This window comes from Piliocolobus tephrosceles, chromosome 16 (genome assembly GCF_002776525.5).
Source record: "Piliocolobus tephrosceles isolate RC106 chromosome 16, ASM277652v3, whole genome shotgun sequence".
NCBI lineage: Eukaryota > Metazoa > Chordata > Mammalia > Primates > Cercopithecidae > Piliocolobus > Piliocolobus tephrosceles.
Genome location: NC_045449.1, coordinates 17,363,923 through 17,389,832, shown reverse-complemented (window position 1 = coordinate 17,389,832; position 25,910 = coordinate 17,363,923). Strand labels below are relative to the sequence as shown.

The window sequence follows — 25,910 nt, the reverse complement described above, 5'->3', positions numbered from 1 at the left end:
TACAAAAAAAAATTAGCCAGGCGTGGTGGCGGCCGCCTGTAGTCCCAATTACTCAGGAGGCTGAGACAGGAGACTGGCGTGAACCTAGGAGGCAAAGCTTGCAGTGAGCCGAGTTTGCACCACTGCATTCCAGCCTGGGTGACAGAGCGAGACTCCGTCTCAGAAACAAAAACAAAAACAGAAAAAACTCTACCCTCACTGGGTGTGGTGGCTCACGCCTGTAATCCCAGCACTTTGAGAGGCCAAGGCAGGCGGATCGCCTGAGGTCGGGAGTTTGAGACCAGCCTGGCCAACATGGAGAAAACCCGTCTCTACTAAAAATACAAAATTAGCCGGGCATGGTGGTGCATGCCTGTAATCCCAGCTACTTGGGAGGCTGAGGCAGGAGAATCGCTTGAACCCGGTAGGTGGAGGTTGTGGTGAGCCGAGATCGCACTCCAGCCTGGGCAACAAGGACGAAACTCCATCTAAAAACAAAAACAAAAATAAAAAACTCTGCTTTCTGCGGCCTCACTTCAAGGACGCGCAGGAAATTTGAGAGGCCGATGGGAAGTTTCTAGGAAAGGGTCTTGTCCCAGAAGGGGGTCCTGCTTCTTGGGCCCTCACTGCATAGCTGGACTGGTGGAGGCCCTGCAGGCTGGGAGGCTGTGCTCATTGCCAAGATTTGGGAAGCCCTGGCTTTTATGTGAAAAACGCTGAGTGTTTAATTGTTGATCCAAATATTTTAAACATGCTATGAGTTTGACTAGGACACATCTAGTCTGCCAGTTACAACCTCTGAGTCCGAGGACACCAAGAATAGTGCCCTGGAAAGGGCAGGGAAGAAGCATGGGTCCTGGCCTGGAGACGGAGGCCAGAGCTGCCCCCTCAGGCCAGACAGGCACCACAGGCATGTGCATGGGCAGCGGTGGTTCCCATCTGAGTGGGACCCAGAAGGAAATCAGACCCAGTCTCTGCTCTGAGCCACGAATAGGGGGAGAGACAGGCGCTCTCACATGCCCTGGGCCACATGCCAGGGCCGAGAGCCTTTCATCCCTCACCTGCTCTGCCCCTCCCACCACGCTGGCTTGCGGATCGGGGTGGGGGGTACTGTCCATCCTGTTTTTCGTACTTTGCAGGTAACTCAGTTGAGGTAGTGGACAGCTGAGTGATTTGCCTATGAAGTGCTGTCGGCTCTGGCGAACGTCAAGGCCAGGATGGTGTCCTGGGTCTCGACCCCATCCGTTTTCCTCCCACTCCGCTTGCCTTGGGCCTGTCTCTTCTGCCCTAGGATAGAGGCTGTGGGTGAGATTTGCAAAAAAAAGAAAAGAAAGGGAGCCAGCATTTGGGGAGGAGACCTGTGTGTTCCAGAGCTCAGCTGGGGACTCCTTGCCAAGGTGTGGGAGAGGCTGGGCTACTGAATGGAGCAAACACACACCCAGGGCCTGGTTGCATTAGGGTTACGGGTCAACAGCACAGACTGTTTTATGATTAAAGGCAGTCCCATGGGACAGCTCACACCAAAACATGGTTTGCTTTTTGTTTGTTTGTTGTTTGATACGGAGTTTCCCTCTGTCGCCCAGGCTGGAGTGCAGTGGCGCGATCTCGGCTCACTGCAATTTCTGCCTCCAGGGTTCAAGCGATTCTCCTGCCTCAGCCTCCTGAGTAGCTGGGACTACAGGTGCCTGCCACTGCACCCAGCTAATTTTTGTATTTTTAGTAGAGACGGGGTTTCACCATGTTGGCCCGGCTGGTCTCAAACTCCTGACCTCATGACCCTCCCGCCTCGGCCTCCCAAAGTGCTGGGATTACAGACGTGAACCACTGTGCCCGGCCAGTTTGTTGTTTATCTGAAGCTTACATTTACCTGGAGGGTCCTGGCAGCCCCAGGGAGAGGGAATTTGAGCCAGGGGCGTGCAGGGTTGGGCAAATGAATCCCCACTCTAGGATTCTGGAAATCTAGAAGACAGACAAAAACCAGGACCAGTGACAGCAGAGCGCTGGGCCACGCTGCTGCCACTAAGGGCTCCCATGCATGGCCCTGGGAGGCGACTGCGTCCCGCACCCGCTCATTGTTGGATGAAACGAGCAGCTGGGCTCCCAGAGAGAGCACGGTGGTGCTGCCAGGCAGGGAAGGAAGTTCTGGGAGTCCTGCTGGCTGCTGGTTTATCGATTGCCTCGGAATAATAGCCCCATCGAATACCAGCCCGCTGGGAGGCAAGGCGTGGTTTCCTCTTTTTCTTTTCCACATGGGCTAGTCTTGCTTGATGCTTTTCTGCTGTCGTTAGATTGTTCTGAAAGCTCATTTAGCATTGGCCCTTTCCGAGGCTAAGGGACAGGTGTGGCTTGACTCTGTTGGGGGAGGGGTGCTGTATGGGAGGCCGAGGATGGCAGAGAGAGCCCTTGAAGGAAAGGTTTTTGTTGTTTTTGCTTTTGTTTCTTGTGATGGAGTCTTGCTTTGTTGCCAGGCTGGAGTGCAGTGGCGCCATCTCGGCTCACTGCAACCTCCGTCTCCTGGGTTCAAGCGATTCTTCTGCTTCAGCCTCCCAAATAACTGGAACTATAGATGCATGCCACCATGCCCGGCTAATTTTTGTATTTTTAGTAGAGACGGGGTTTCACCTTGTTAGCCAGGATGGTCTGGATCTCTTGACCTTGTGACCCACCTGCCTTGGCTTCCCAAAGTGCTGGGATTACAGGCGTGAGCTACCGCGGCTGGCCGGAAAGGTATTTCTTTATCGTTAGGGAAATGCAGACCAAAGCCACCTCACACCCATTCGGATGGCTACAAAAATTTTTTTTTTCTTTTCTTTTTTTTTTTTGAGACAGGGTCTTGCTCTGTCTTCAGGCTGGGGTACAGTGGTGTGCCATCTTGGCTTACTGCAGCCTCGACCTTCTAGGCTCAGGCAATCTTCCGGCTAATTAAAATTTTTTTTTGGAGAAACAGGGTCTCACTATATCTCCCAGGCTGGTCTTGAGCTCCTGAGCTCAAGCAGTCCTCCCACCTCAGCCTCCCAAAGTGCTGGGATTATAGGTGTGAGCCACCACGCTCAGCGTCCTCCCCCCCTCCGAAGGCTATAATTTTTAAAAACGGAAAATAACTGGTGTTGGGGAGGATGTGGAGAAACTAGAATCTTCATGCGTTGCTGGTAGGGCTGGAAAATGGGGCAGCCACTGTGGCAAACAGTTTCGCAGCTCTTCAATAAATAGATTTACCATGTGACCCAGCAATTCCACTCCTAGGTGTATACCTGAGAGCAATGAAAACACACATCCACAAAACACTTGGGCACGATTGTTCCTAGCAAGTGCCTGAATGTTGCCTGGCTTTGGCTTTGGTCACTGTGAACAATGCTGCTAACGCAAAACCCAAGTGTCCATCAGCTGCTGAACTGGTGGACAAAATCTTTATATACTGGAGTTGTATTCAACCATAAGAGGGAATGAAGTGCATTTATGCGCTGTAGCACCGACGAACCTTGAGAACATTACATAAAGTCAAAGCAGCCAGACACAAAAAAACCGTGATTCAGTTTATATGAAACGTCCAGAATAGGCGAATCCATAGAGACAGAAAGCAATGAGTGGTTGCCAGGGGCTGGCAGAGGGGGGATGGGGAGGGACTGCCAATGGGGACGAGGTTTCTACTTGGGGTGATGAAATGTTCTGGACTTGAACCGTGGTGATGGTTGCACAACTAAAAACCACTTTGAGTTTTATCTCAAAATTGGAACAAAACAGAAGAAAGCAGGCTGTGGTCCTGGGCCCCCGCAGCGCTCTCTGCAGGCTGCTTCTCTTCTGCCCCCACCGCTGACCCACACATTCCCAGCAGAGTCACTGCAGCCCCCTCACCCCTGCAGCGCGCATTCCTTCCTCCTTTTGAGCTTCCCACAGAGTCAGCAGCGGCCACCTGCTGAGACCTGGACTAGGGCCTTCTTACCTTCTGGGAGAATTGGCTGCAGTGCCAACAGCTGGTTGAGGGGAAGGCCCGGGAGCAACCTCCTTCACTTCTCCTTCCTGTAAACTTTGGCGTGTCCCCCGCCCCCACCATCCGCTGCTCCCTGGCCTACCACTGCCAAGGGGCTCTGAGGACTGGGGCCAGGGCTGGCCAGAGGACTCACTAGGGAGCCACCTCCTGGGAGTCAGTGGCCTTGACGAAATCATTGCTAATCACTGTCCCACTGCAACTGCTGGGAAAGGCAGGTGCACTTGGGAAGTGGAGCAGGCAGCAGTCTTGGCTGGGGCTGGGGTGGAGATAGGTGGCTGGGAGCAGGCCCCTGAGGCTCTTTCTGTGCACACACAGGCGCCTGTTCTGGGCCCACAGGCAACTTGCTCACGTACCTAGAGCCCAGCACCTGACTCCAGGCTGCAGTGTTTGTCTTTTTGCATCCTCCTTGCCCCCTCCCCTTCTCTCCCTCCGTTCCTTCCTCAGAATGCTGGGCCAGGCCCCAGGGGATGACCAGCTCAGGACTATGGAAACAGCAGAGAAGCAGGAAGAGCTCCCTTCTCTCCACTGTTGGTGGCTAGATGTTGAGATTCCAGATGTGATTAGTTTGAAAAAAATAAAGTAAAAGGATTCTGAGGCTACAAGTCACTGTTTGAAAGTCTGTGCCTTGGGAAGAGCACTTGGGCAGAGGGAGGAGGCTGAGGGATTTGCTTTGCTTTGCTTTGCGCCTGTGATGGACGCTTTGTGAGGCCCCCAGCGGGAATGTGGGCCTGTGCTCTGAAGGCCGCGTGCTCCTGCAGCCCAGGGCTCCTCTGGCAGTTCTGCTGGGGCCCTTTTAGAGTCTGTGGGAGGCACTCAGCAGCTCCCAGGTAGGGCCTGAGGTCAGACCCCATGTATCTGCCCAGGGACAGATCTTCTCAACCAGACTCTCTTTCTGCCTCTTGGTGGGCTCATGGCTGTGTCTGGTTGAAGGGTTGTTTCCAGAAGGACCTTGTCCGTCCAGATGAACAGAGCAAGTATGAAAATCCCTGTGGAACTTGCTCTAGGGCAGATAATGGGTGGCTTGGGTGCACGTGGTTGTTGCTCCTGTGTAATTCTTCTTCTTCAAAAATGGGGGCTTTGGAGACTGGGAAACAGAGAGAGGCATGTGCCCCCCACCCCCACCCTGGAGTCTCCCCAGCAAACATCTCACTCTTGTTCTCTGCCCATGGTTTAGGTTGCACGATGGGAACACAAGACCCGCAAGCTGAGCAGGGCCTTCGGATCCCCCTACCTGGCCTGCTACTCCCTGAGCGTCACCATCCTGCTCTTGAACTTCCTGCGCTCACACTGGTAAGCACAGCCCTCTCACTGGGGAGCCACAACCCCTGGGCTAGCGGGAGGGCCGCTACTGGTGGTACTTTGTCCCTCACCATGCGGGAGCCTTGTGTCTGAGCACGCAGGGGTCAGCTCTCAGAGCCACCGCCCACAGTGAGCCACCCTACCCTTCCCAGTCGTTTAGACTCTGGCCAGCAGAGGAGCCCCAGTGACCTCAGGAATGGGGGTATGTGAATGGGGGACAGGGGACAATGCCTGGGTGGCCCCAAGGTCACATCCCAGCCTCTGCCATGCAGCCAATGCTGTTTTAGGAGTCTCCTCCAGGAAGCGCCCAGTCAGAAGGTAGATGCCAGGTTGGGAGCCTTCAGGGGTCAGGCCTGACTGTCTCGTCAGGTTAGGCTTGAAGCAGCGTCAGAAAGCTTCTTTGAGGCCGGGCGCGATGGCTCACACCTGTAATCCTAGCACTTTGGGAGGCCAAGGTGGGTGGATCACCTGAGGTCAGGAGTTCAAGACCACCCTGGCCAACATGGTGAAACTTGGTCTCTACTAAAAATACAAAAATTAGCCGGGCATGGTGGCATGCGCCTATAGTCCCAGCTACCTGGGAGGCTGAGGCAGGAGAATTGCTTGAACCTGGGAGGCGGAGGTTGCAGTGAGCCGAGATTGTGCCATTGCACTCCAGCCTGGACAACAGAGCGAGACTCCGTCTCAAATTTTTTTTAAAAAAGAAAGCTTCTTTGCCCATCTCTGGACTTGGGACAGCCCCTTCCTGCTGTCAAATGAAAAGGTCAGAGAAGAGGAACTGGAACTAGGTGATGAGGCACAGCCCACTGCACTTAGAAGCGAATTTGTCTGCCCAGACACCAGGCTAGACAAGGCCCACCTGCATGGACTGTGATGGCCGCAGGTGACCTGGGGATGCAGGCTGTGCAGGGCAGCTGCCGCCTCTCTGGGCCCGGGTCTCACCTCCCACCGTATCCTGAGAATCGTTGCACATGGCAGCTCATGGACTAAACATGGACCACGTGGTGCTTCAAAAAATGGGAAACTGTCTGCACCAGAGAGAATCCCCATTTTTGACTTGTCGAGACAGACCAGAAGCTCTGTGTGTGCCTGACCACACCCCACATGGAACACTCACTGGGGCCGAGGCACAGCTGCCCCTTTGGATAGGGTGCGTGCAGCCTGGCTCTCCCCATGGCCCCATCTTCCTCGGACCAGCCTGGCCTGAAGGCACTGGGTGCGCACAGGAAGGGGCCTACGGATGCTCCATGCCGGCACGTGTGGAGCCGGGGCAGGCCTGGCTGGTGGTCAGGCCCCTTGCACACTCACCGAGGGTGGCCCAGGCCTTCCCCGTCTGTGGCCAGGCACCCTTGCTGCCTTCCCATCCTTGTTGTGGGCTTAGCCACAGGAATGTTGGTGAGCAGCGTGGTCAGGGTCCTACTGAGGTCAGCCTTCTGCACTGAACCCCTGGCTCCTGGGCTTTGCTTCTTGGCGCTTTGGGCCAGGGCTGCCTGTTGTCCCTAGGCCTGGGTGGGTATCCCAGGGTCTTGGTCCTCGGAGGGTGGGTCCCCTGGCACCTGCCCTGGGTTGAATGATGTGAAGAGGCTTCCCCAGAGAGGGCTTTTCACCCCTTGGAGGGCAAGGGGCTTGGCCCACGGCACCGCCTCAGGGCCTTGGGGTCTGCACAGCCTGCGTGCTCACAAGCGCCTAGGCTATCCGGCCCCGGGAACATTTTCACATTTGTAGCCTCTGGGTAGAGAAGATCCCATCGTGCAGATGGAGGAAGTGAGGCTTGTTAAGAAGCAATGGTTTGTCTGAGGTTTTACAGCTCAGGGAGCACTGACCAGCGTCTGAGAACAGATCAGCAGTGACTTAGGGAGAAAAGATTCCATCCATGTAGGCCAGAGGAACCTGGCAGGCGCCGGCACCACCCAGGCTGGGTTATGGGAGTGGGACATCAGGGTACGGGAGATGGGCCTCTTTCCCACCCCTGCTGCCTCTTGGGCCACCGGCAGAGTATCCCTCCTTACCCGGGGTGGGGCCCTGGCTTCATTGGCAGGACAGGCAGGGGTCTGTGCCTTCCAGCCCCCAGACATCCGCACTCCCAGTGGCCAGGAGGGCGTGGGCTAGTGCTGGCCGACTGAACACTTGGAGCTCGGAGCCCCCCACAGGAGCGGCAAGGCTGAGGACAGGTAGAGGGCTGCAGAGGGTTGAGACTCAGCCCAGGGCTGGCACGCTGAGCTGTTCCACCACCCCTGTTCCCCAGAGCATGCTGGGACCACCATCAGGGCTGGCACAAAGCAGGAGGAGTGGGCTGGAGCCCACAGCGCTCACAGCTCCAGGGGCAGCTAGGCCAGGCCAGGTGACTGCCCAGAAACACCAGCCAGTGCCACAGGGCAGCTGCCTGGGTCGAGCCCCTCCTGCCGACCCTGCCCCTGGGAGCTGCTCTGAGTCTGCTGAGTTCTGACTTCCTGCCCAATCCCATCCTGTGCTAGAAACCCCAGAGGCTTCCTTGAGCGCTCCCCATCACCTCCCTGCTGGTCCAGCAGCACAGTCTGTGATCTACCTGACCCTGGAGGTCTGCCCCCGTCATCCACCACTTTTCAAGGCAGAGAGTACAGGGCCCTGGCAGGGGTCATCCTTCCGCCTCCAGGCCCCAGCCTAGTGCTGTGTGTACCTAGGAGACCAGGGGGACAGGCCTACTCACAGCCCAGCTCCAGGCATATAGACAGCAGCAAAGCACTGTCTGGTTTGTTCTTGGATCCCAGGCCCTGGGAGTCCTCCTGGGGTAGCTGGAGGAAGTCAGCTTGTTACAGATGGTGGCTCCCAGCTTTCCCTCCTCTCCAGACCTCTCATATCAGTGTTGGCCTCACCTGGCGTCTGCCTGGCCAACAGGGCCATGACTTTCGGTTGGACTAGCCACTCCTGGATTTTGGGGAGGAGAGAAAGGATGTCCTGGGCTGCTGCAGGACTGCTTTTCCACTCTCACCTTTTGGGTTGAAAGGCAGAGGCGTGCCGTGGTCCTTACTCTCTCCCCACTGTCCTTCCCCTCCAGGCCCCTGTCTACACCCTGTCCTGCCGTGCCCCTGCTGCACGCACTGCTGACCCATCCTTCCTGCCCACACCTGCCAGTGAGGCACACAGGTGGTAGGTGCTGGGGCTCCTGGACCGGGCTCTGGGGCCAGGCTCTGACAGGACCCTCAGGACCAGCTCCTGCACCCCCCACACCCCCACACCCTTTCCGTGCACGCATCGCTTCAGTGGCTGCCTAGAGGTGGGTATTCTTTTTTGTGCAGTAGAATAGACATAACATAAAATTAGCCGCTTGAACCATTTTAAGCTTTACAGTTCAGTGACATTTAGCAGCTTCCCGATGTCGTGCAGTCCTTCCTCCTGACTAGTTTTGGAGCTTTTTCTTCACCCTATACACCTGGAGCAGTCACCTCCCGCCCCCCAGCTCCTGGCAGCACTCATCTGCTTTCTGTCCTCATGGGCGTGCCTGTTCTGGACCTTTGGGGTGTGGCATCTTTCTCCATGGGAGATGGCAAGCTTCGTGGGGTCCAGGCTGTGCTCAAAAGCCTCTGTACCCAGCAGAAGTCGGGTGGTGGGCGGAGAACACAGGCATGTGCTTGAGCCAAGCCTGGATCATGGCCGGGATGTCCGAGAGGCCACCAGCAGCTGACCTGCCAGCAGGTCCCAGGGGAGAGCAGGCCACTGTGTTAGCAGGTCCGCACCAGCGGTGCATCCAGAGGTGGTCAGGGGAGGCCTGGGGCAGGATGAGCCACTGCGATCTGGAAGCAGATGTGGTCCATCCAGTCCCGAGGGGGCCATTAGCATAGACCTATTTGCTCTGGCTGCGGACTGTGGATGGGGAGGAAGGCTGATGGACTCCAGGGCACTTGTTGAAGTTCTTTGCCTGAGCTGCCCGCCGCACAACTGAACTTGGCCAGCCTTGGCTGGAGCGCTACCCTCTGATGAGCCACAGGGCTGGTCTCGAGAAAGCCCACAGGGGCGGGCGAGGCGTGGATGGCCAGGCAGGGCCCGACTGGGCTTCACAGGACTGGGCTGCGGCCCCTCCTCCCTCCTGGCTGTGGGAGGAGACAGCCGAGCTTGTTAGAGCATCAGCGAGCTCCTGGTGTTGTTCACCGGTCACAGGATGGAACTGTATTCCAGTGTACATCGGAATTGTCTGGAGTCTTCCAGGGCTCCCTCTGGGTCTTCTGAGGGGAGAAGCTCCTGTGTGCTCTGGTGTGGCGGGCACAGCCGGGCTGAGAAGCTGCATCCTGGCCTCAGAGTGTGGCTGTCAATCAGGAATCTTCCTCGACCTGGAGGTGCTCCCAGGCTGGGCAAGGAGGCAACTGGAGGGGCAGGGTGATCTCTGAGAGGTGGTCTGGGTGGGTGGGGTGCAGGCAGAGCCCTGGCTGAAGAAGCGTCGTGACCAAGGCCTGGAGGAGTGAGCTGGCTCTTCAGATGGCTGGGTGGGGCCCGTGAGTCCTGGGAGAGGGCGGCCCCCACTCACAGGCTGGGTAGCAGGGGCAGGGCAGGTGGGGACACACCTCAGCATTCTGTATACTAGAGGCCACCGGGCAGGTGCAACCCTGTGGGACACCAGAGTCACCCCAGAGCCCCTCTCCCCCAGGGAAGTCTGTTTTCAAAAACTCCCTGATGATTCTGAGGCCAGGCCCTTGGGGACTATGGCCCTGGAGGAGGCTGGCACACGTGGCCCTCTGTCCCAGTGACCACGTGTCCTGGTCACTGCTGCATGCATCCCAGTGCCTGGCTAGACCTGCTCCAGGATGTGGTCAGGACAGGCCAGGGGTCTAGTGGGTGCATGAAGGAGGGAGGGCATGGAGCCGATGGGACAGTTTGCTTCCGATGGAGTGATGGAGGGCTGGGCGCGTGCAGCGTTCCACGGCAGAAAAGAGCGACTCCTGCCGTCTGGGCAGAACAGGCCAGAATTTTTAAAGAGTCTGTCACTGGGAAGCCAAGTGTATTAGTTTCCTTCTGCTGTGTAACAAATTCCCACAAACTTAGCGGCTTAAACCACTCAAACATACTATGTGACAGTTTCTGTGGCCAGGAGGCTGGATGGGGGGCGGGGTCTCTGGAATCAAGGTGCCTGCTGGGTGTGAGCTCACCCGAGGCGGGGTCCTCCACGCTTTCAGGTTGCTGGCAGGATGCGGGTCCTTGAGGCCCAGCTCCTGGTGGCCTCCCCGCAGCACAGCAGGCAGCTCTGCAGCTTTGGCTTTGGGTCTCTTTGGCTTCTAGACCCTTTTGGAAAGGCCTACCCAGGGTCACCTCCCTTTGGATTAACTCAAGGCCAACTGATCAGGACCTGAATTCTATTTGTGAAATCCCTTCACCAGAGTGATTCCCTCAGGGCAGGGGCCTGGAGTAGCGATTGGGCAGGATCCATGCAGGCAGCTGGAGAGTAAGGGGTGGGAGGGGCACTTAGGGCAGGGAACCTGGGCACAAAGGGCCCCAGCTGCTGGGAAGGAAGGAGGGAAAGCGGCTGCAGTTCAGCAAGAGTGGGGTCCAGGCCCTGGTAGACCAGGCCAGGCCAGCACCTGAGGGGCTGCAGCTGGGAAGGAGGGAAGAGGCACCCTCCCCATCCCCAAAGCACACACCACCAGGAAGTCTGGAAGGAGAATGGGTGTCAGCCCAGGATTCCCAGGTGCTAGGGGTGCTGGGATACTGCTGCCTGTTGTCCTTGGCCTGCCCGTGAGGCTTGAGCCTGTCCCACTGTTTACAGGTCGTGAGGAGGCAGGAGAGCCGTCCTGCCCCTCCTGCTTTCTACCATCTGTTTCCGTGTTGGTAAAACAAGACAGACTCTCTCTCAGCTATTGATGGGTTTTGGAAACACTTTGGAAAGGTGACGTGTTATTCAAATGCTCAGAATTAGTGCAACGTCAAAGCCCGGAATTCAAGCCCCTTGATGGTTTCGGGGGTTGCATAGCTGAACATTTTTTTGTTCGAGTAGTTACATGCTTATTTTAATATGCCTTGGAAAAGAAATGAGCCCATCAGACGACTCATTTCATGGCTAGCGTCATGTAGCTGAGACGGAGTGGAAAGAGCGAGTCACTCCAAGCCCGGGTGAAGGATGTGGAATACACGGCACTCAGGCCACACGTGGATGTGGACGACGTTGCAGAGACACCCCAGGATGATCAAAGTCAGGGATGTGTTTCTGGTCGGCTGCAGACAGAAACGGGACAGGCCTGTCCCGGGTGGGGCCATGTGCCTGTGGCCTGGTGTGTAGCCCAGGACTCCCAGCCGGGGGCAGGGTGGGGACCCTGAGGGCAGCGATGCCCCCTCCCCACCTCCACCCCAGGGTTTCCGGGATTTTATGGGAGCAGAGTGCAGACAGCCTCAAATCATATTAATGACTGAAGGTTCAATCCAGGTCTTAAAAATAGAACCCAAGGCAAATGAATGAATCTCCGTTCCCCACCCCCAGTGCGGAATACTTCTAAGGGAAATTGCGTCCTATTACCTCATTCTGTTAGGGAGCTTGTGGTCACAGAGCTACTCATCCATCCACTAATTTTCCCTGTGGAATGGACGGACTGTGCTTTCCTGGCTTAATGGAGGAGCTAGAACACTGTCGATTGCCTAATCGGGGCCATGAGATTCCAGTAAACCTGGATTCTAGAATCAGAGTGTATTTGACTAGGTAAGGGGCCACTTGGTGAGAACGCCAGGGAGGAGCTCAGCCCAGTTCCTCTGCTGACTGAGCAAATGACCCACAGAGCACTATGCTGGGAGCCAGCCCAGGCTGTCATCTCAGAGAAAGGAAAGGAAAGGCCCCAGGACTGGGGCCATAGGCAGGGGAGCAGCTGGAGGACTGGGGGTCAGGTCTGGGGCAGATCTGGGGCCTCTCCCACCCGCTCCCTGGCCCCAGATCTGCCCTTCATCAGGAATCTGCTTCCAGACAGATCTGATTTTCCTACTGAGCCACGCCCCCAGGGAAGCTGGGCCCTGAACACGCTGGGCTTTGGGCTGGGCCGCACTAGAGGGAGGGAGTTCCCTTTCATCTGCTGCCTGCTTGTGTGATGCGGATGAATTCTGGCAGAGGAACCCTGAGCATGGGGTGTGGACCCAGGCCCTGGCTCGGGTCTCCGCAGGAAGGGGTAAGAGCGACAGGGTCTCCCTCCAGAGTGACCCTCCCGTGTCCTCAGGCCTGGCCTCCTCGCCCTCCCCCTATTGCAGCACGGGATGGGTCTCCCTGGTTCTGCATTTTCCACAGCAGGCAGAGTGCATTCCAAACCCTGCTGGGCCGAGGCCTGCACCTGGCGGGCTCTGTCAAGCCTTCCCTGCTCCATGCCCTGCCCCAGACTCTAAGGCACAGCTCCCTGCTGTTTCCGCTTTCTGGAATGCTCTCCCCTGTTCACCCCTCCCCACCCCCGTCTGTTTTCTAGTCCCCACTGCAGTGGCAGCCAAGGAGCCAGATGCTTGCAGGGGAGCCATGCTCCTGAGCGGCGCCGGCACCCTTCCTTTCCCTCCCACTCCACCATCTGCAGGCAGGAGAGTGGAGGGTGCCAGGTAGGGGAGAAGGTGTGCCTGGATCGTGGCACCACACTGGGTGTGCGTGTGGCCACCTTACTCCATGGCAGCCCATGACCCTGAGCCAATCTCAGAGGGCTTGGCCTGGAGCTGCGGGGTGACCCTGAGCCCAGGCAGCAGCAGGATCAGGGCAGGGCGCTGGTGGGTGGAGAGCTGAGGGTGTGGGCAGCATGACCGGCAGTGGGTTTGCCCTGACACCGGAATGCCGCTGTTTGACAGGTCGGTGTGCCCACCTCTGACACCGGGTCCTGGTGGCTTTGTCTACAGGCCCTTTTCCCTTTTGCCCTGGCTCCTTCTCTGCTCTGGGGGATGGGAGGAGGAGGAAGGAGCAGCTGCTGCTTCTCTCCAGTCGATGAATATGCACTAAATGTCCGTTCTGTGGCCCGGGCCAAGTGCCGGGGGGACATGCAGGGAAGGAGGAGCAGCTTCTGTTCCCCAAGAGCTCCCAGTCCAGCTGGAGGAAGGAGTTCCAGGGAGGCATAAAGACAAGCCTGTGTGTCCGTAGCTCAGCAGAAGGAGGGTCACAGCAATCTGAATTCACCAATGAATGGAATGGGTGGATGAAGATGGGGCCTTCAATCTGCTTGAAAGAGCCTGGCAAAGATACTTCATGGTGGATGGATGGATGGTTGTGTGGGCAGACAGAGGATACATGGATGGATGGAGGGATGGATAGATGGACAGGTGGATGGATGTGTGGGTGCACAGAGGATGGACTGATGGAGGAAGGATGGGTGGGTGGGTGGGTGGCTGGTGAGCTGGCCCTGCTGGGAGATGCCGTCCAGACTGAGCGTAAAAGACGCTGCCCTGCGTGAGGCAGCAGATCTCCGTGTCTCTTCTGTGTTGTGACGATTGCGAGCACGGGAAGTGCACGTCTGGCCACACGTATCTGTGCTCCCACACACAGCCTTTCCTGTGAGTGTGCCTCTCATCTAGCACCCAGGGCCCCCTTCCCACCAGCGCCCGCTCCCCTGTGGTGAGGCCGGGGTGTGTCAGCACATACCTAGCCCCTGTGTCCTCCCTGCACCAGGCCCTCAGTCCTCTGGAGCCAACTGGAGAACCTGAGCCTCTAGACCCACTGCTATCATAGTCACCCCCTTTTGGTCATGCTACTTCCTTTTTTTTTTTTTTTCTTTTTTCTTTTGAGACTGAATCTCGCTCTATTGCCCAGGCTGGAGTGCAGTGATATGCAAACTGCCTCCCAGATTCAAGCGATTCTTGTGCCCCAGCCTCCCGAGTAGCTGGGATTCCAGGTGCCCACCACCACGCCCAGCTAATTTTTGTATTTTTGGTAGAGACAGGGTTTCACCATATTGGCCAGGCTGGTCTTGAACTCCTGACCTCAGGTGATCCACAGGTCTCGGCCTCCCAAAGTGCTGGGATTACAGGCATGAGCCACCACCCCCAGCCCCCACTATCTTTTAACAAGGCCTTCAGTGGTTTGGCCCCAAAGGGAGCCTGGTGGGGGAATTCAGCTGTAGAGGAGGACATAAAGGGCCCCCAAAGTGCCTTTAAATGCAAGTCAAGCCACCCAGGATGTGGCCAGACCTGCAGGGCCTGTGGAAGTGGAATCCCCAGCACAGAGCACGCCCCAGGCCTCAGGGCACTGAGTCTTATTGGAGAATGGGACACCTGGGCCTGCCCTGCAACCTGGCACCTGTGTCTTTTCTGAGCCTCACTTTTCTCCATAGTATGCGTTGCTCATCGGACAGGATGAGAGTTTGCAAGCTGGTGGCCTTTGGGCTGAATCCAGCCTGCTCACATGCAGGGTCTGCAGTGGTTTTCATGAATTGTCTATTTCTGAAAATTAGGACAGTTCACATATGAGTCAGGACTTCTGGCTTCTCTTGAAAAAATTTAAATATCTGGCAGGCCTGGGCCCCTCCCTGTTGCTGTCACGCCCTCTCCCGGGTGGACCGGACCCCACCTGCTGCCTGCCTGGCCTGGCAGCCCTGGGCTGGCTGCTCTCTGAGGTTCCCTGGGGAGAGGGCGAGAAGGTGAGGTCGGCCTCCTTCTGGGCCATGACTTCCTCCCTCTCCATCCCCTGCCCGCAGCTTCACGCAGGCCATGGTGAGCCAGCCCAAGATGGATAGCCTGGACACCCCCGCGGCCTACGGCTTGGGCCTTGCGCTCCTGGGACTGGGCGTTGTGCTCGTGCTCTCCAGCTTCTTTGCACTGGGGTTCGCTGGAACCTTCCTAGGTAAGACCCTGAGGGCTGGGGTGACCCTGAGCAGGCCCACTGGAGCCCTAGGGAGGAGCAAGGCCAGGTGGCTGCGGTCCTGCCGTCTGTGACATCAGTGGGAGTGCTGGGGGCCCTGCTCCATCAGGGCGTCTTCCCTCCAGGTCTGGCTTGTCCATGGTTACAACAGGAGGCTGGGCTCCAACAGCAACTCTTACCCCAGGGTGCTGAGCAGCTGCCTCGTGGGGAGTGAAGACAGCTCCTGCTGCTTCTCCCCAGCTAATGAAGATGCACTCGACACCTGTTCTGTGACTCCTTGAGTCCAGCTCCACACCAGCTCCCTCTCGCAGAAGGCTCTCAGGCCCTATTGCACAGAAGCCTGAGGTGGTGGTGAGTCAGCCACCTCCCCGGCAGCTCCCGCCACGTGTGGCTCTCAGGCCCAGCAGGCTTGTGGTTTGTGCTGTGTTTGGCCGCAGGCAGGGCTATCATAGGTCTGGGGAGAGATGAGGGGTGGAGGCACCTTATCCCTTCTCCATTCCCCTCTGCCTGTGGCTGAGGTGCTTTCAGGCTGTGAGCCCAGTGCTGGCCTGGCCAGACGCCCACCAGTGACTCTCATGATGGCAGCAACTTCCAGCTCCTTGGAAGCTGGGAAAGAAAAGCAGCCATGGGAAAGGCAGTAGGGGTGGGGGTGGGAGGGGAGATGGGGGCAGGGGTGGGGGACAAGAGGGGGCCTTCAGAACCTGGAAGGAGAGAAGAAGGCAGCCCCCGTCCAAGGGGACAGTGAGCAGGGAGTTGGCCCAGCGGGGCGTTGCCCACTCTCCGTCATGGGTGGGAAGACCCACGTCTTCCTCCCCATCAGCCCTGGCCGGTGCAGGAGCTTGGCAGGTCACTCAGCTTCAGTGGCCTCAGTGGCCTCCTGGGACCAACAGTGTCCTGAGGAGCTCCCGGGCCCGCCTGCCACCCCCATCATTAGATGCTGGCTGCAGCTTCTTGGGCCCAGCCCCCAGGGCACTGTGGGCTCTCACAGGGCACTCCAAGTTCTCAAGGAGCCTGTGCTCGGCAGCAGGGGTCGTCCGAGGGAGGAAGTGGCATCTGTGGGTGCAGCATTCTGGATCGCCCATGACCAGGCCTCTCTGGGACTGTCGGGGGCACCCACAGGTGGTTCAGTGCTTCCTGCTCAGGCAGGAGCCGTAGGGAGTTTGGTCTAGGAAGGGGGGCAGCAGCCAGCAGTGTCTGGATCTGCCAGGCAGGGGCAGGTGTGGGCAGGTAGAAAGAGGAAAAGGCCTTGGTGCAAGGAGAGGGAGGCTGAGGGCAGAGTGGTGGGCGGCTGGAGGTGGGGGAGCAGCTGGACTGGCCGTACAGGTGCCGTACAGGTGCTGGAGGGTGAGCCGAGGGCTTGAAGGCCATGCAGGGGGTTGAGGCTCCATCCCCAGAGAGGTAGGAGCCACAGAGGGTGTCCCAGCAAGGAAGAGGTTGGACTGATGGAGCCAGGATCAGCGGTGGGGCTCAGGAGCTGTGGAGGGCCCTTCCAGGATGTGAGGGCGGTGAGAGCCACATGGAACGGGGCTCTGGGCTGTGCAGTCAGGTCCTGTGGGAGACCAGCGTCGGGACCCTCCAGCGGTCAGGGCACGGGTGGATCTGGACAGGGAGGGCTGCAGGCAGCATAGGGAGAGCCAGGATGGTGGGTGGAGCCCCTCGGCAGTGGAAGAACAAGCTGGAGGGCCCTGGATAGTCAGAGGGAGGGAAGGAGCCCACAAACACCAGTGGCCACAGACTCCTGGTGGCCCTGCCAGCAGACATGGCCTAGAAACACCGAGGGCCAGCAGCGCGGGATGTAGGCAAAGGTGGTCACTTCCCACTGTGACTCAGCCCGAATTGGGTTTCTGTGCCATCTACCCACACCCTGCTGCCCCACTTCCTGCTTCCTGGGAAGAAAGAACTTCCCAGTGGTCCTGGGCCCTGCCCCGTGTCCCCAGACAGTGACGCAGCTCCTGGACCCCTCCTGCCTGTGCTGCCCATTGTCAGGCAGCTGCCCTACTTTCCGCCTCGGATGAAGCTCCATTGTCCTCCTGGAGGAGAGACAAATTAGGGGTTTCTGGGGACAGAAGGCTGGGAGGAACAAAGCCGCACCCTTTATGGAGCGGTTACTCTGTGTCCAGTGGGATCGTCCTCTGTAGGCCTGGGACAGACTCTGTGACTGTGACACCGGCCACTGCTTATGGCTCAGAGCAGTCCTGCCGGGGGATGCCTTGTGGCCGTGTGGCTGACGGGTGCATGGCTGGCCTGTCTGGAACAGGCTGTCCAATAGTCACCCTCTCTCCACTGGGTCTAGCTCCTCTGGGCAGCTGGGTGGGAAGACAGTAATACCAGGGCTGACCTCCCAGAGCGACAGGAGGCGTGCCGTGGCCGGGCCCTGGTGCCAGGGCCATGCAGCTGGGGGCGTGGAGCAGAGCAGCCCTTAGCAACCAGCTGAGGCCCCCAGAGGGAGAGGAACTCACCAGAGTGAGGCAGAGTGGGAGGTAGGTCAGGAAGAGGAAGGGTCTGCATAAAGAGGCACCATGAGCAGAGGGAGAAGGGCCTGAGGAGGAATGGAGCTCTCTGTACAGAGAGCAGGGAAAGGCATCACAGGGGAGGGAACAGCGTGTGCGAGCCTGGAAGAAGAGGAAGGCCAGCGTGGCTGGGTCAGAGTGCACAGTGGGGCAGGGGCGGTGCTCAGCACCTCAGTCCTTGGGCCCCACGCCTTCTGCTGTCTGCGTGCCTGGTGGGTCCCTCTGACTCTGTCCATTGTTTGAATCCCCTGGAGCCTTCTGGAGTGCAGGGCCCTGTCTCACCTGCAGGTCCCGCCACAGCCCGCTGTGGGGCCTTCCTCAGTGATGGTGTGGCCAGGGCTGATGAATAGCCGAGGGACCCTGCCTTGCCTCATCCACAGGTGATTACTTCGGGATCCTCAAGGAGGCGAGAGTGACCGTGTTCCCCTTCAACATCCTGGACAACCCCATGTACTGGGGAAGCACAGCCAACTACCTGGGCTGGGCCATCATGTGAGTACCAGGCTTGCTGCCCCTCTGCCCTGCTGGCCACCTCCCGGGGAGGAGCTGGTGCAGCTCAGGACGCGGGGGCCAGGGCCCCTGGAGAGAGAGAAAGGAAGAACGTGTCATTTGCGGGGGCCTGGGGCGCCCTGGTTCTCCCTTTCTCAGAAGCGTCTTATCTATGGTAACAGAAAGCACATCCCAGAACAGGGTGGCCAGCTTCTCCAAGAGGGCTGGAGTGTGGAGGTTCAAAGGCCGCAGGCAGGTCACAGCCGCTCAGCCCTGGTCCTGCCGCGCAAAACAGCTGCGGATGCAGGAAAACGGATGCGCGTGTTTGGCGCCAGCACAGCTCCACTTACAGACATTGAAGCCTAAATTTCAGATCATTTTCACATGTCATGAAACATTCTTTTGATCCTTTTGCTTTTAACTGTTTAAAAATTTAACAGGTGTTCTTGGCCCGTAGGCTGTAGTTTGCGGACCCCTGTGCTGGGACATCAGGGCTGGGACCACCCGAGCCATGTTCCCTGCAGGAGGGGGCAGCCAGAGCCACCAGGGCCCACCTCACCTGCAGCTGACAGAACTCCCTGTGCCCCCATAGCCTCTGCCCATGTGGCAGACACCCCTTCCCACAGAGGGGGCCCCATGCCACGAGGGAAGCCTGGAAGTGCTGTCGGCCTCAGCCAGGTACAGGCACTGACAAGGTGTGGGGACGTGCTCCCGCAGGGGGGTCAGAGGGCCTGCAGTCAAGGATGGCACAGCGGGAGCTGCCCTGGGCTTCACACCCAGCCCCCACCCTGGCAGTTCTAGTTTAGCCATTTTCTTCCACAGAAGGTATTTTTTGGCAGACAGTGTTCCACTGCTTTTGTTTAATGCTTGCAAACCACTGGCCTAGAATTTACAGGTTCTCCTCAGGACCTGAGGGGCCAAAGGATCCCAAAGGAGTGAATTGTAAACGGTGAATGTCAAGAGCAAGATGTTGCCTCCTGGCTCCCCGCCCTCAGCGGCTGGGACCGTAGCCGCTGGGGTTGGAGACAGCACAAGCTAGAAGGGGGGGCTGTGGGTCTGGCTGGGACCCATCCCGCGTCCAGGCCAGGCAGTCCCCAGGGCCACCTCCCACCTGCCTTCTAGCCTGGGCCCCCTGCCCGGACTCGGGCAGTGCTTTCCTGAGGCCCAGACTATGTGCCCCCAGGCTCACCGGCCCATGGAGCACCCCCACTGGGGCCACAGGGTGAGCCCAGGCTCAAACAGTCGCCCCCACCCAGGTCGTCCCTGCAGGCTTAGGGTTCCCAACACACCTGGCCCCCTGTCTCCTCTGTGTGCACACACATGCACGTATGCACTTACACGCTGTTCCCTCGCCTAGAACCCTCCCATTTATGCCCCTTGTCAGTCCTTCCAAACCCAACGTGAGGTGTCCCCTCCTGCAAGAATCCCTCCCTGACCCCCCCACCTTCGGTGCCTCCCCAGTGGCTTAGTGATCCCAGCAGTGCCTTGTGCCCTGGAGTGAGAGTCACCCTGGGGCTCAGGACACACAAGCCGTCTCCAAGGACATCAGCCACGCGGTGTGCTGGGAGATGGCATCAATGGTCCAGGAGCTCATTAGAGATGAGCCATTACCTGGCCAGACGCTGACACAGCAGGGACCCCCGCAGGCCTCCCACAGCCCATCTGTCTCTCACCTGCCAGGGCCTCAGAGATGGGCCTTCCAGGTGTCTGAGCTCCCTGGCATGTAGGACCCCGGCAGGCCATGTGGCAGTGAGCCCGATGCCAGAGGACAGATGGCAGAGGTGGGGGCCTGACTGTGAGGGACAGGTGGGCCTCCTGCTTCATGTTGTGCAGGCTCCTGTCCCCCTCAGTGCCCACAATGGGGTCGCTGCTGGATGCCAACCCTGGGGCTGGAACCTGGGCTTGGATCTTTGCTGTCCTTACATCTGCCCTGCCCCCTGCAGCTCCCAGACAGGCAGACCAGTGTGAGGTCCAGGGCTGGAAGGCAGTGGGCAGGGCAGAGGGTCCCCGCAGGGGCCACAGGTGCCCTCCAGCCCTCACTTTGATCCAGCCCTACCTGGGGTTCTTGTGATGGTTTGGCTGGGGAGGGGGCAACTTGGCACAGAGGCAGCCAAGGAGGGTGCAGCCCCTGGCCCAGGCCTGCCCATGCGCCCTCTGTGCCTGCCAGGCAAGTCCTTCCCTCCCTCTTTCCCTCCCTCCCTCCCTCCTCCCCGGCAGCAGCCCCGTGCCTGCCTGCGGGAGCTGTGGGATCAGAGGTAACTATAGAAATAGACTGGGGGACAGCTTGACGGCAGCTATTTCTGGAAACCTGAGGCAGCTGCGCCCGGGCTCCTCGGTGCCGTCACTGACGAGCTGCCGCTGCTCACTGGTGTGGCAGGGTCAGGAGCTGGTCACCAGCACAGAGCCCCTGGCGATGCTCCATCCAGCCTTGGGCCTGCTGCACACTTTGCCTTGGGGCCTCCCATCCTCTGGGCCGGGGCGAGCAGGGGGATCCTGGGCGTAGGGCTGCTGTCCCACCACCTGGGAGAGCCCAAGCTGGGCTCGGTGTTGAGGGCTGGGTGGGGCAGCAGCTCCTAAGCCCCCTTCCCCACAGCCAGATCCTCCCAGGGCATGGCTATGGGGCTGCACCTGTGGCTGGGGGCTGGGGGCTCAGAGTGGACCAAACTGGCTTTGGGGAACCCTGGACCCATTTCTAGAAAACAGCCTTTGTTCCTCAGAGCATGGTTTCTGGGGGACAGTGGAGCACTTTGCCCCAGAACCTCCTCCTGTGCGGGACAAACAGCCCTAGCCACTGGGACTCTTCTGCCTGGGGCTGCGTCTCCAGCTCTGGGCTGGGGGCTGGAGACCCGGAAAGAGTGAGCAGGCCCCACCCTGAGGGAACTCAGCCAGGACGGACAGGCAGACAATGATGATAAATGGATCAGGACCGAGAACATGGGGACCCCACTCAGGAAGGGGCAGTGCTGCCTGGGCTTGGTCAGCCCAAGTGGCCCCAGCGTCGGCTGGAAGACCCGGGTCACAGCAGGAAGGGCCAGCCAGGGCAAGAGGGCAGTGGCCCTGAGAGACCCTGGCTCCAGCCAGGCCTAACCTGCCTCTCTCCCTGCAGGCACGCCAGCCCCACGGGCCTGCTCCTGACGGTGCTGGTGGCCCTCACCTACATGGTGGCCCTCCTGTATGAAGAGTGAGTAGGGGCTGCGGCGGGTGGGGGCGTGGCTGCCCGGCTGGCCCTGTCTCTCCTTCTAGAACCTTTCCTTATGGCCAGGGCAGGCTCAGGACAGGCTGCCATCAGCCAGGCCCACTCCAGGGCTCCCAGGTCAGAGCGGCCACAGCAGCTTACCATGCGGCCTGCAGGACCCAGCAGGCACCTGGCCCCTCTCCCCTCCGTCCTGCTCTCTGAAGGCTCCAAGTCAGTGCCACCCCAGCGGCTCTGGGGGATGAAGGGGATCCTGGTCCCACTGGGACACTCTCAAGCTGGTGGAGGCAGGGCTCTGGTGTGGGCAGTGGGTCACTCCCAGGATCTGCTGACTGAAGCCTCTCCCCGCTGCCCGGCAGGCCCTTCACCGCTGAGATCTACCGGCAGAAAGCCTCCGGGCCCCACAGGAGGAGCTGACTGAGCTGCAACAGCTTTGCTGAAGGCCTGGCCGGCCTCCTGGCCTGCCCCAAGTGCCAGGCCCTGCGCAGGGCAAGAATGGTGCCTGCTGCTCAGGGCTCGCCCCCGGCGTGGGCTGCTCCAGTGCCTTGGAACCTGCTGCCTTGGGGACCCTGGATATGCCGACATGTGGCCATTGAGCTCCAACCCACACATTCCCATTCACCAATAAAGGCACCTTGACCCCAGCATCTACTCCAGCCTCTGTCTGTTTGCGTGGAGAAGGAGCAGGCCTGGGGCGTGAGCATCAGGTCCAATAGCTCCCGGGCCAGGCTGGCCCCAGCCTTTCTCTCTCTGAAATCTCAGAGCTGGGAGGTAGACACCTCTCTCCAGGCCTCCAAAGGAGGTACTTAAGAGGCATCAGGGGCTCACCTGGCCAGGGCCATGGTTTCCCCCCCGGGGACTTGGTGTCTTGTGTCACCTGCCCCCATACCCCCCCCCCCAGCACACCCAAGACAGCCACTCTGCTGCCTCTTCCCTTGGAGGATCCAGCCCCGTGTCTGTCAGCGTGAGGGTGGAGAGGTGTGATCACGTTGTCCTTGGCCACCCCAGTCTAGCTGGGCAGATGACACTGTCATTCCTAAATGAATGGCCTTGTGCTGACCAGCATCTGGACACACGCTGGGCGCCCTATGTGTCTGTGTAGGGCGGAGGTGGGCCCTGCAAGGATAAGCCTCATGTGGGGGAAGCCGGAGACAGTGACCAGGAGTGTAGGCTCGGGCATTGCCACTGGGGCTCCCCAGGTGGGCAGAGAGGACACCCTTCCTCCCTTCTCCTGGCACCCATGCCGCCACTTCCTGTTTTCATTCCAGTTCTGCTGCTGGTGGCAGGGTCACCCCTCAGTCCCCAGGACACCAGGCCCCCTGACTGGGGCAGGTTGGGGACTTCTAAGCTTGGTGGGCTTTGGGGTGATTCTCCTGGGGGTGCCAGAGGCCCTCAGTCCTTCAGCTTTGGTCAACATTATCCCTCAGGGTCTGTGAGCCCCGAAGGCCAGTCAGGGGCTCCCAGAGGCCATGTGGGGATCAGGGTTCTGCAGGGAGAGGCCTCCACCTGTTCCAGCTCCGCTCCTCTTCCACCTGTGACCTCAGGCTGATCACTGCCCTCCTCCAGCTCCGGGGTCCTCAATCAAGCTCAGGGACAGTGACCGACGGCCGGCTTTCCCTTGACATTACTTTCACTCAGGGCTGCAAAGCCATGGCCTGAATGGACATTTACAAAGCGCCCTCGGTCCAGGATCTTCCTGCTCACACCGCCAAGATGGGCTCCGGGGCTGCATTCCTGAGCCCTCTAGGCAAGCCTGGCCCTCTCCTGGGAGGGCTGGAGGTGGGTGCAAGGAGACTCACCCCCCAGCACAGGAGTCCCCAGGCCAGAGCTGTCAGAAGCCACAGGGCTTGTGAGGAGTGAACCTGACCCTTTCATCACACGGCCTCTTGGCCCCCAGAGCACACGGTGAAGGCAGGGCTGCCAGCCCTGAACTCCTCTTGCCCCAGCCCCAGCCCCCTCGCCCCTGGCCCTAGGCAGATTCCCCAACTTCCCACTCTGCATGTGGAGGTACAGAGGATGATGGTGCCAGGGCTGCTGGGCAAGGCTGACCCTCACCTGTGTCTTCACAATCCCAGGTGCCCAGTTGACCAGGCCCCACAGCCCAGGCAGGTGGCCCTCAGGGTCTGGGCCACAGAGCCCCTCCATCCCTCAACTGTGTCGGTTCCTTCTCTCTCTGGGCCTCCTTCCCCGTCTCACCAGCCAGGATGCTCAGCCTGGGATCCGGGCCACGGACGGGAGGTGCCAGAAAGGCTCAGCTGAGCACTGTTCATGTTCCTGTGCAGTTCCCTGCTCCCCGTCAGTCCCAGCCCCTGCTGGGGGCTTTATTTTTAGGTACCACTTACTCAGCACCCAGCTGTGTGTGCAGCCGGAGGAAGCCTGGTTCCCTGGCAACCGGCCTGGCTCAGCCCGGTGGGCCCCTCCCCTCAGGGATCCCACATCCCGCCCACTCCCCACTCACCCCTGAGCTTCACCCTCACACCACCACCCCCTGCCAAATGTAAATGTGGTCAGGACACCCCCTCAATCCCCTGTTGTCCTCGGAAGTAAGTCTTGGCCCATTACCCCTCGGGCCCAGGACTTATTCTCTCCCCAAAGCCTGTCCCACCGTGGCCTCCTTCCCTCCATCTGGGCTCCTGCGATGTCTTCAGGTCTCAGATCACCTCCGCTTATCCCTGCGTCTACCCTCGCCATTCCCTCCACCTGGACACCCCTCCCCTTACACTCATCCATCCGTCCGTCCGTCCATCCAACAATATTGAGTTAGTCCTTCTAGGACACGGGCAGGGGACTCACTTGGCTATGAGCATGGTTTTCATGCCCTGCCCTCAGGGGCATGCCACGCCTTGGGACAAGCCACCGCAGGACGGGGACAGGGCGGAATATGGGCGGAATATTTTCATCTCATCGCTGCCGTAATCGATCTTGTCCTCAGGTTCCGCGGAATCATTCTCGCTGGTGAGGTGAGTTTTGAAGTCAGATCTGGGCATGGGCAGGTGTCAGGAGGTGAGGCAGTGGGGTGGGCGAGGAGCCTTCCCACCCGAGGGAACAGCATATGCGTGGCTGCAGTGGGCCGACCCAGGAGAGGGTCCGGGGCCCCCGAGTCTCCCTTGCAACAGGCAGGCCTGGTGAGGGGCTCAGTTTCCAAGAAACAAATGGAGTATTGCAGAAAAGTGACAGGTTCCCCCTGGCTGCAGGCTGGAAACAGGGTCTCCTACTGTGAGGAGGCCCCCAGGGTGGGGAGGCACGTACAGAGTTGTTCTGGGCCGTGGTGATGGTGCTGGGCCCTGGACAGAGGTGTGAGGTGGGAAGAGGGGACGTGAGAGATGTGTAAGGGGGAGAATGTCCAGGATTTGGGGATGAATGAGGGAACAAAGGGGTGTAGCCCCCATGGTGGGCGGATCCAGGCGAGCTGGGAGAGATCCTGAGTCCCTCTGCAACAGGCAGGTGGCTGCCGGGTGCCTGGAGAGGGTTAGGCTGGAACCAGTACCTGTTCATCAGGAGGCGAGATCCACCATTCTCAACCTGGCATGGCACAGTTCTGCCACCTGGCCAGCTTCATGTTTTCATTTCTATTATAATTTTAACATCTTTACTGAGATATAATTCCCAAGCCATACATACAAGTCTGAGTTTTTGTTTATCCACAGACTTGTGCAGGCATCACCACAATCATTAAAACATTTTCGTCACTCCCCAGAGAGACCCCTGTACCCCTGAGCTGTCACCCCCGACTCCTCTCCAGCATTAATCACCACCAAGTCGCTCTGTCTCTGGATTTGCCTCTCCCGGACACTTCCTATGAAGGAATCACGGTATTTGTCCATTGGTGCGCGGCTTCTCTCGCTCGGCACTGTGTTTTTGAGGTTCAGCTGCGTAGTGCCATGCCTCAGCACTGTTCATTTTTACGGCTGAACAATGTTCCACTGTGTGGTTGGACACACTGTGTTTATCCATCAGGCAAGGGACACTTGGGTTGCCCCTACCTTCGGGCTGTTGTGAAGAATGTGGCTGTAAACACTCGTGGACAGTTTTTGTGCAGACACATTTTCATTGCTTTGGGCAAATTCCTCGGTGTAGAATTGTTAGGTCACATGGTAACTCGCATGTTGGACACACTGAGGAACTTCTAGCCTGTTTTTCACAGCACCTACATCTTCTTACATGTCCACCTTGATAACTTTTTATTTTTATTTATTTATATTTGAGATGGCATTTCGCTCTTGTTGCCCAGGCTGGAGTGCAGTGGCGTAATCTCGGCTCACTGCAACCTCCACCTCCCAGGTTCAAGCGACTCTCTTGCCTCAGGCTCTTGAGTAGCTGGGATTAACAGGTGTCCGCCACCACGCCCGGCTAATTTTTTGTATTTTTAGTAGAGATGGGATTTCACCATGCTGGTCAGGAACAGCTCTTGAACTCCTGACCTCAGGTGATCTGACTGCGTCGGCCTCCCAAAGTGATGGGATTACAGGCGTGAGCCACCGCAGGGGCTCAGCCAGGCAGGGGCTTAGCGAGATGGGGGCACGAGGGAGCCTTTCAGAACTGGAGGTGCCCTGTGCTTGGATGCGGTGCTGTCACAGGTGTGCACATAGGGGAACCTTCAAGCTGTAACCTTTCCATCTGCGCACACTACTATAGCCAAGTCATATCAAGCTGGACCATATAAAGTTGCCAATACTGCATGTGACCATT

At 58.7% G+C, this 25,910-nt stretch overlaps 1 protein-coding gene across 4 annotated transcripts in view; it reads left to right on the top strand.

Annotated features, from left to right (window-relative positions):
* Positions 1–21,865, top strand: part of PEMT (phosphatidylethanolamine N-methyltransferase) — a 94,644-nt gene extending 72,779 nt beyond the window's left edge. For 3 of the 4 annotated variants that reach the window (XM_023191753.2, XM_023191755.1, XM_023191756.2), the window contains exons 3-7: positions 5,142–5,257; positions 14,866–15,011; positions 17,920–18,031; positions 21,135–21,209; positions 21,581–21,865. In XM_023191753.2, coding sequence (XP_023047521.1) covers positions 5,142–5,257; positions 14,866–15,011; positions 17,920–18,031; positions 21,135–21,209; positions 21,581–21,638 — 507 coding nt within the window. In that variant the 3' untranslated portion in view covers positions 21,639–21,865. Of the gene's footprint in view, positions 1–5,141; positions 5,258–14,865; positions 15,012–17,919; positions 18,032–19,558; positions 19,561–20,245; positions 20,284–21,134; positions 21,210–21,580 lie in introns of those variants that run through there. The other variant, XM_023191757.2, reaches the window with a different exon arrangement.
* Positions 21,866–25,910: the final 4,045 nt, after the last annotated feature.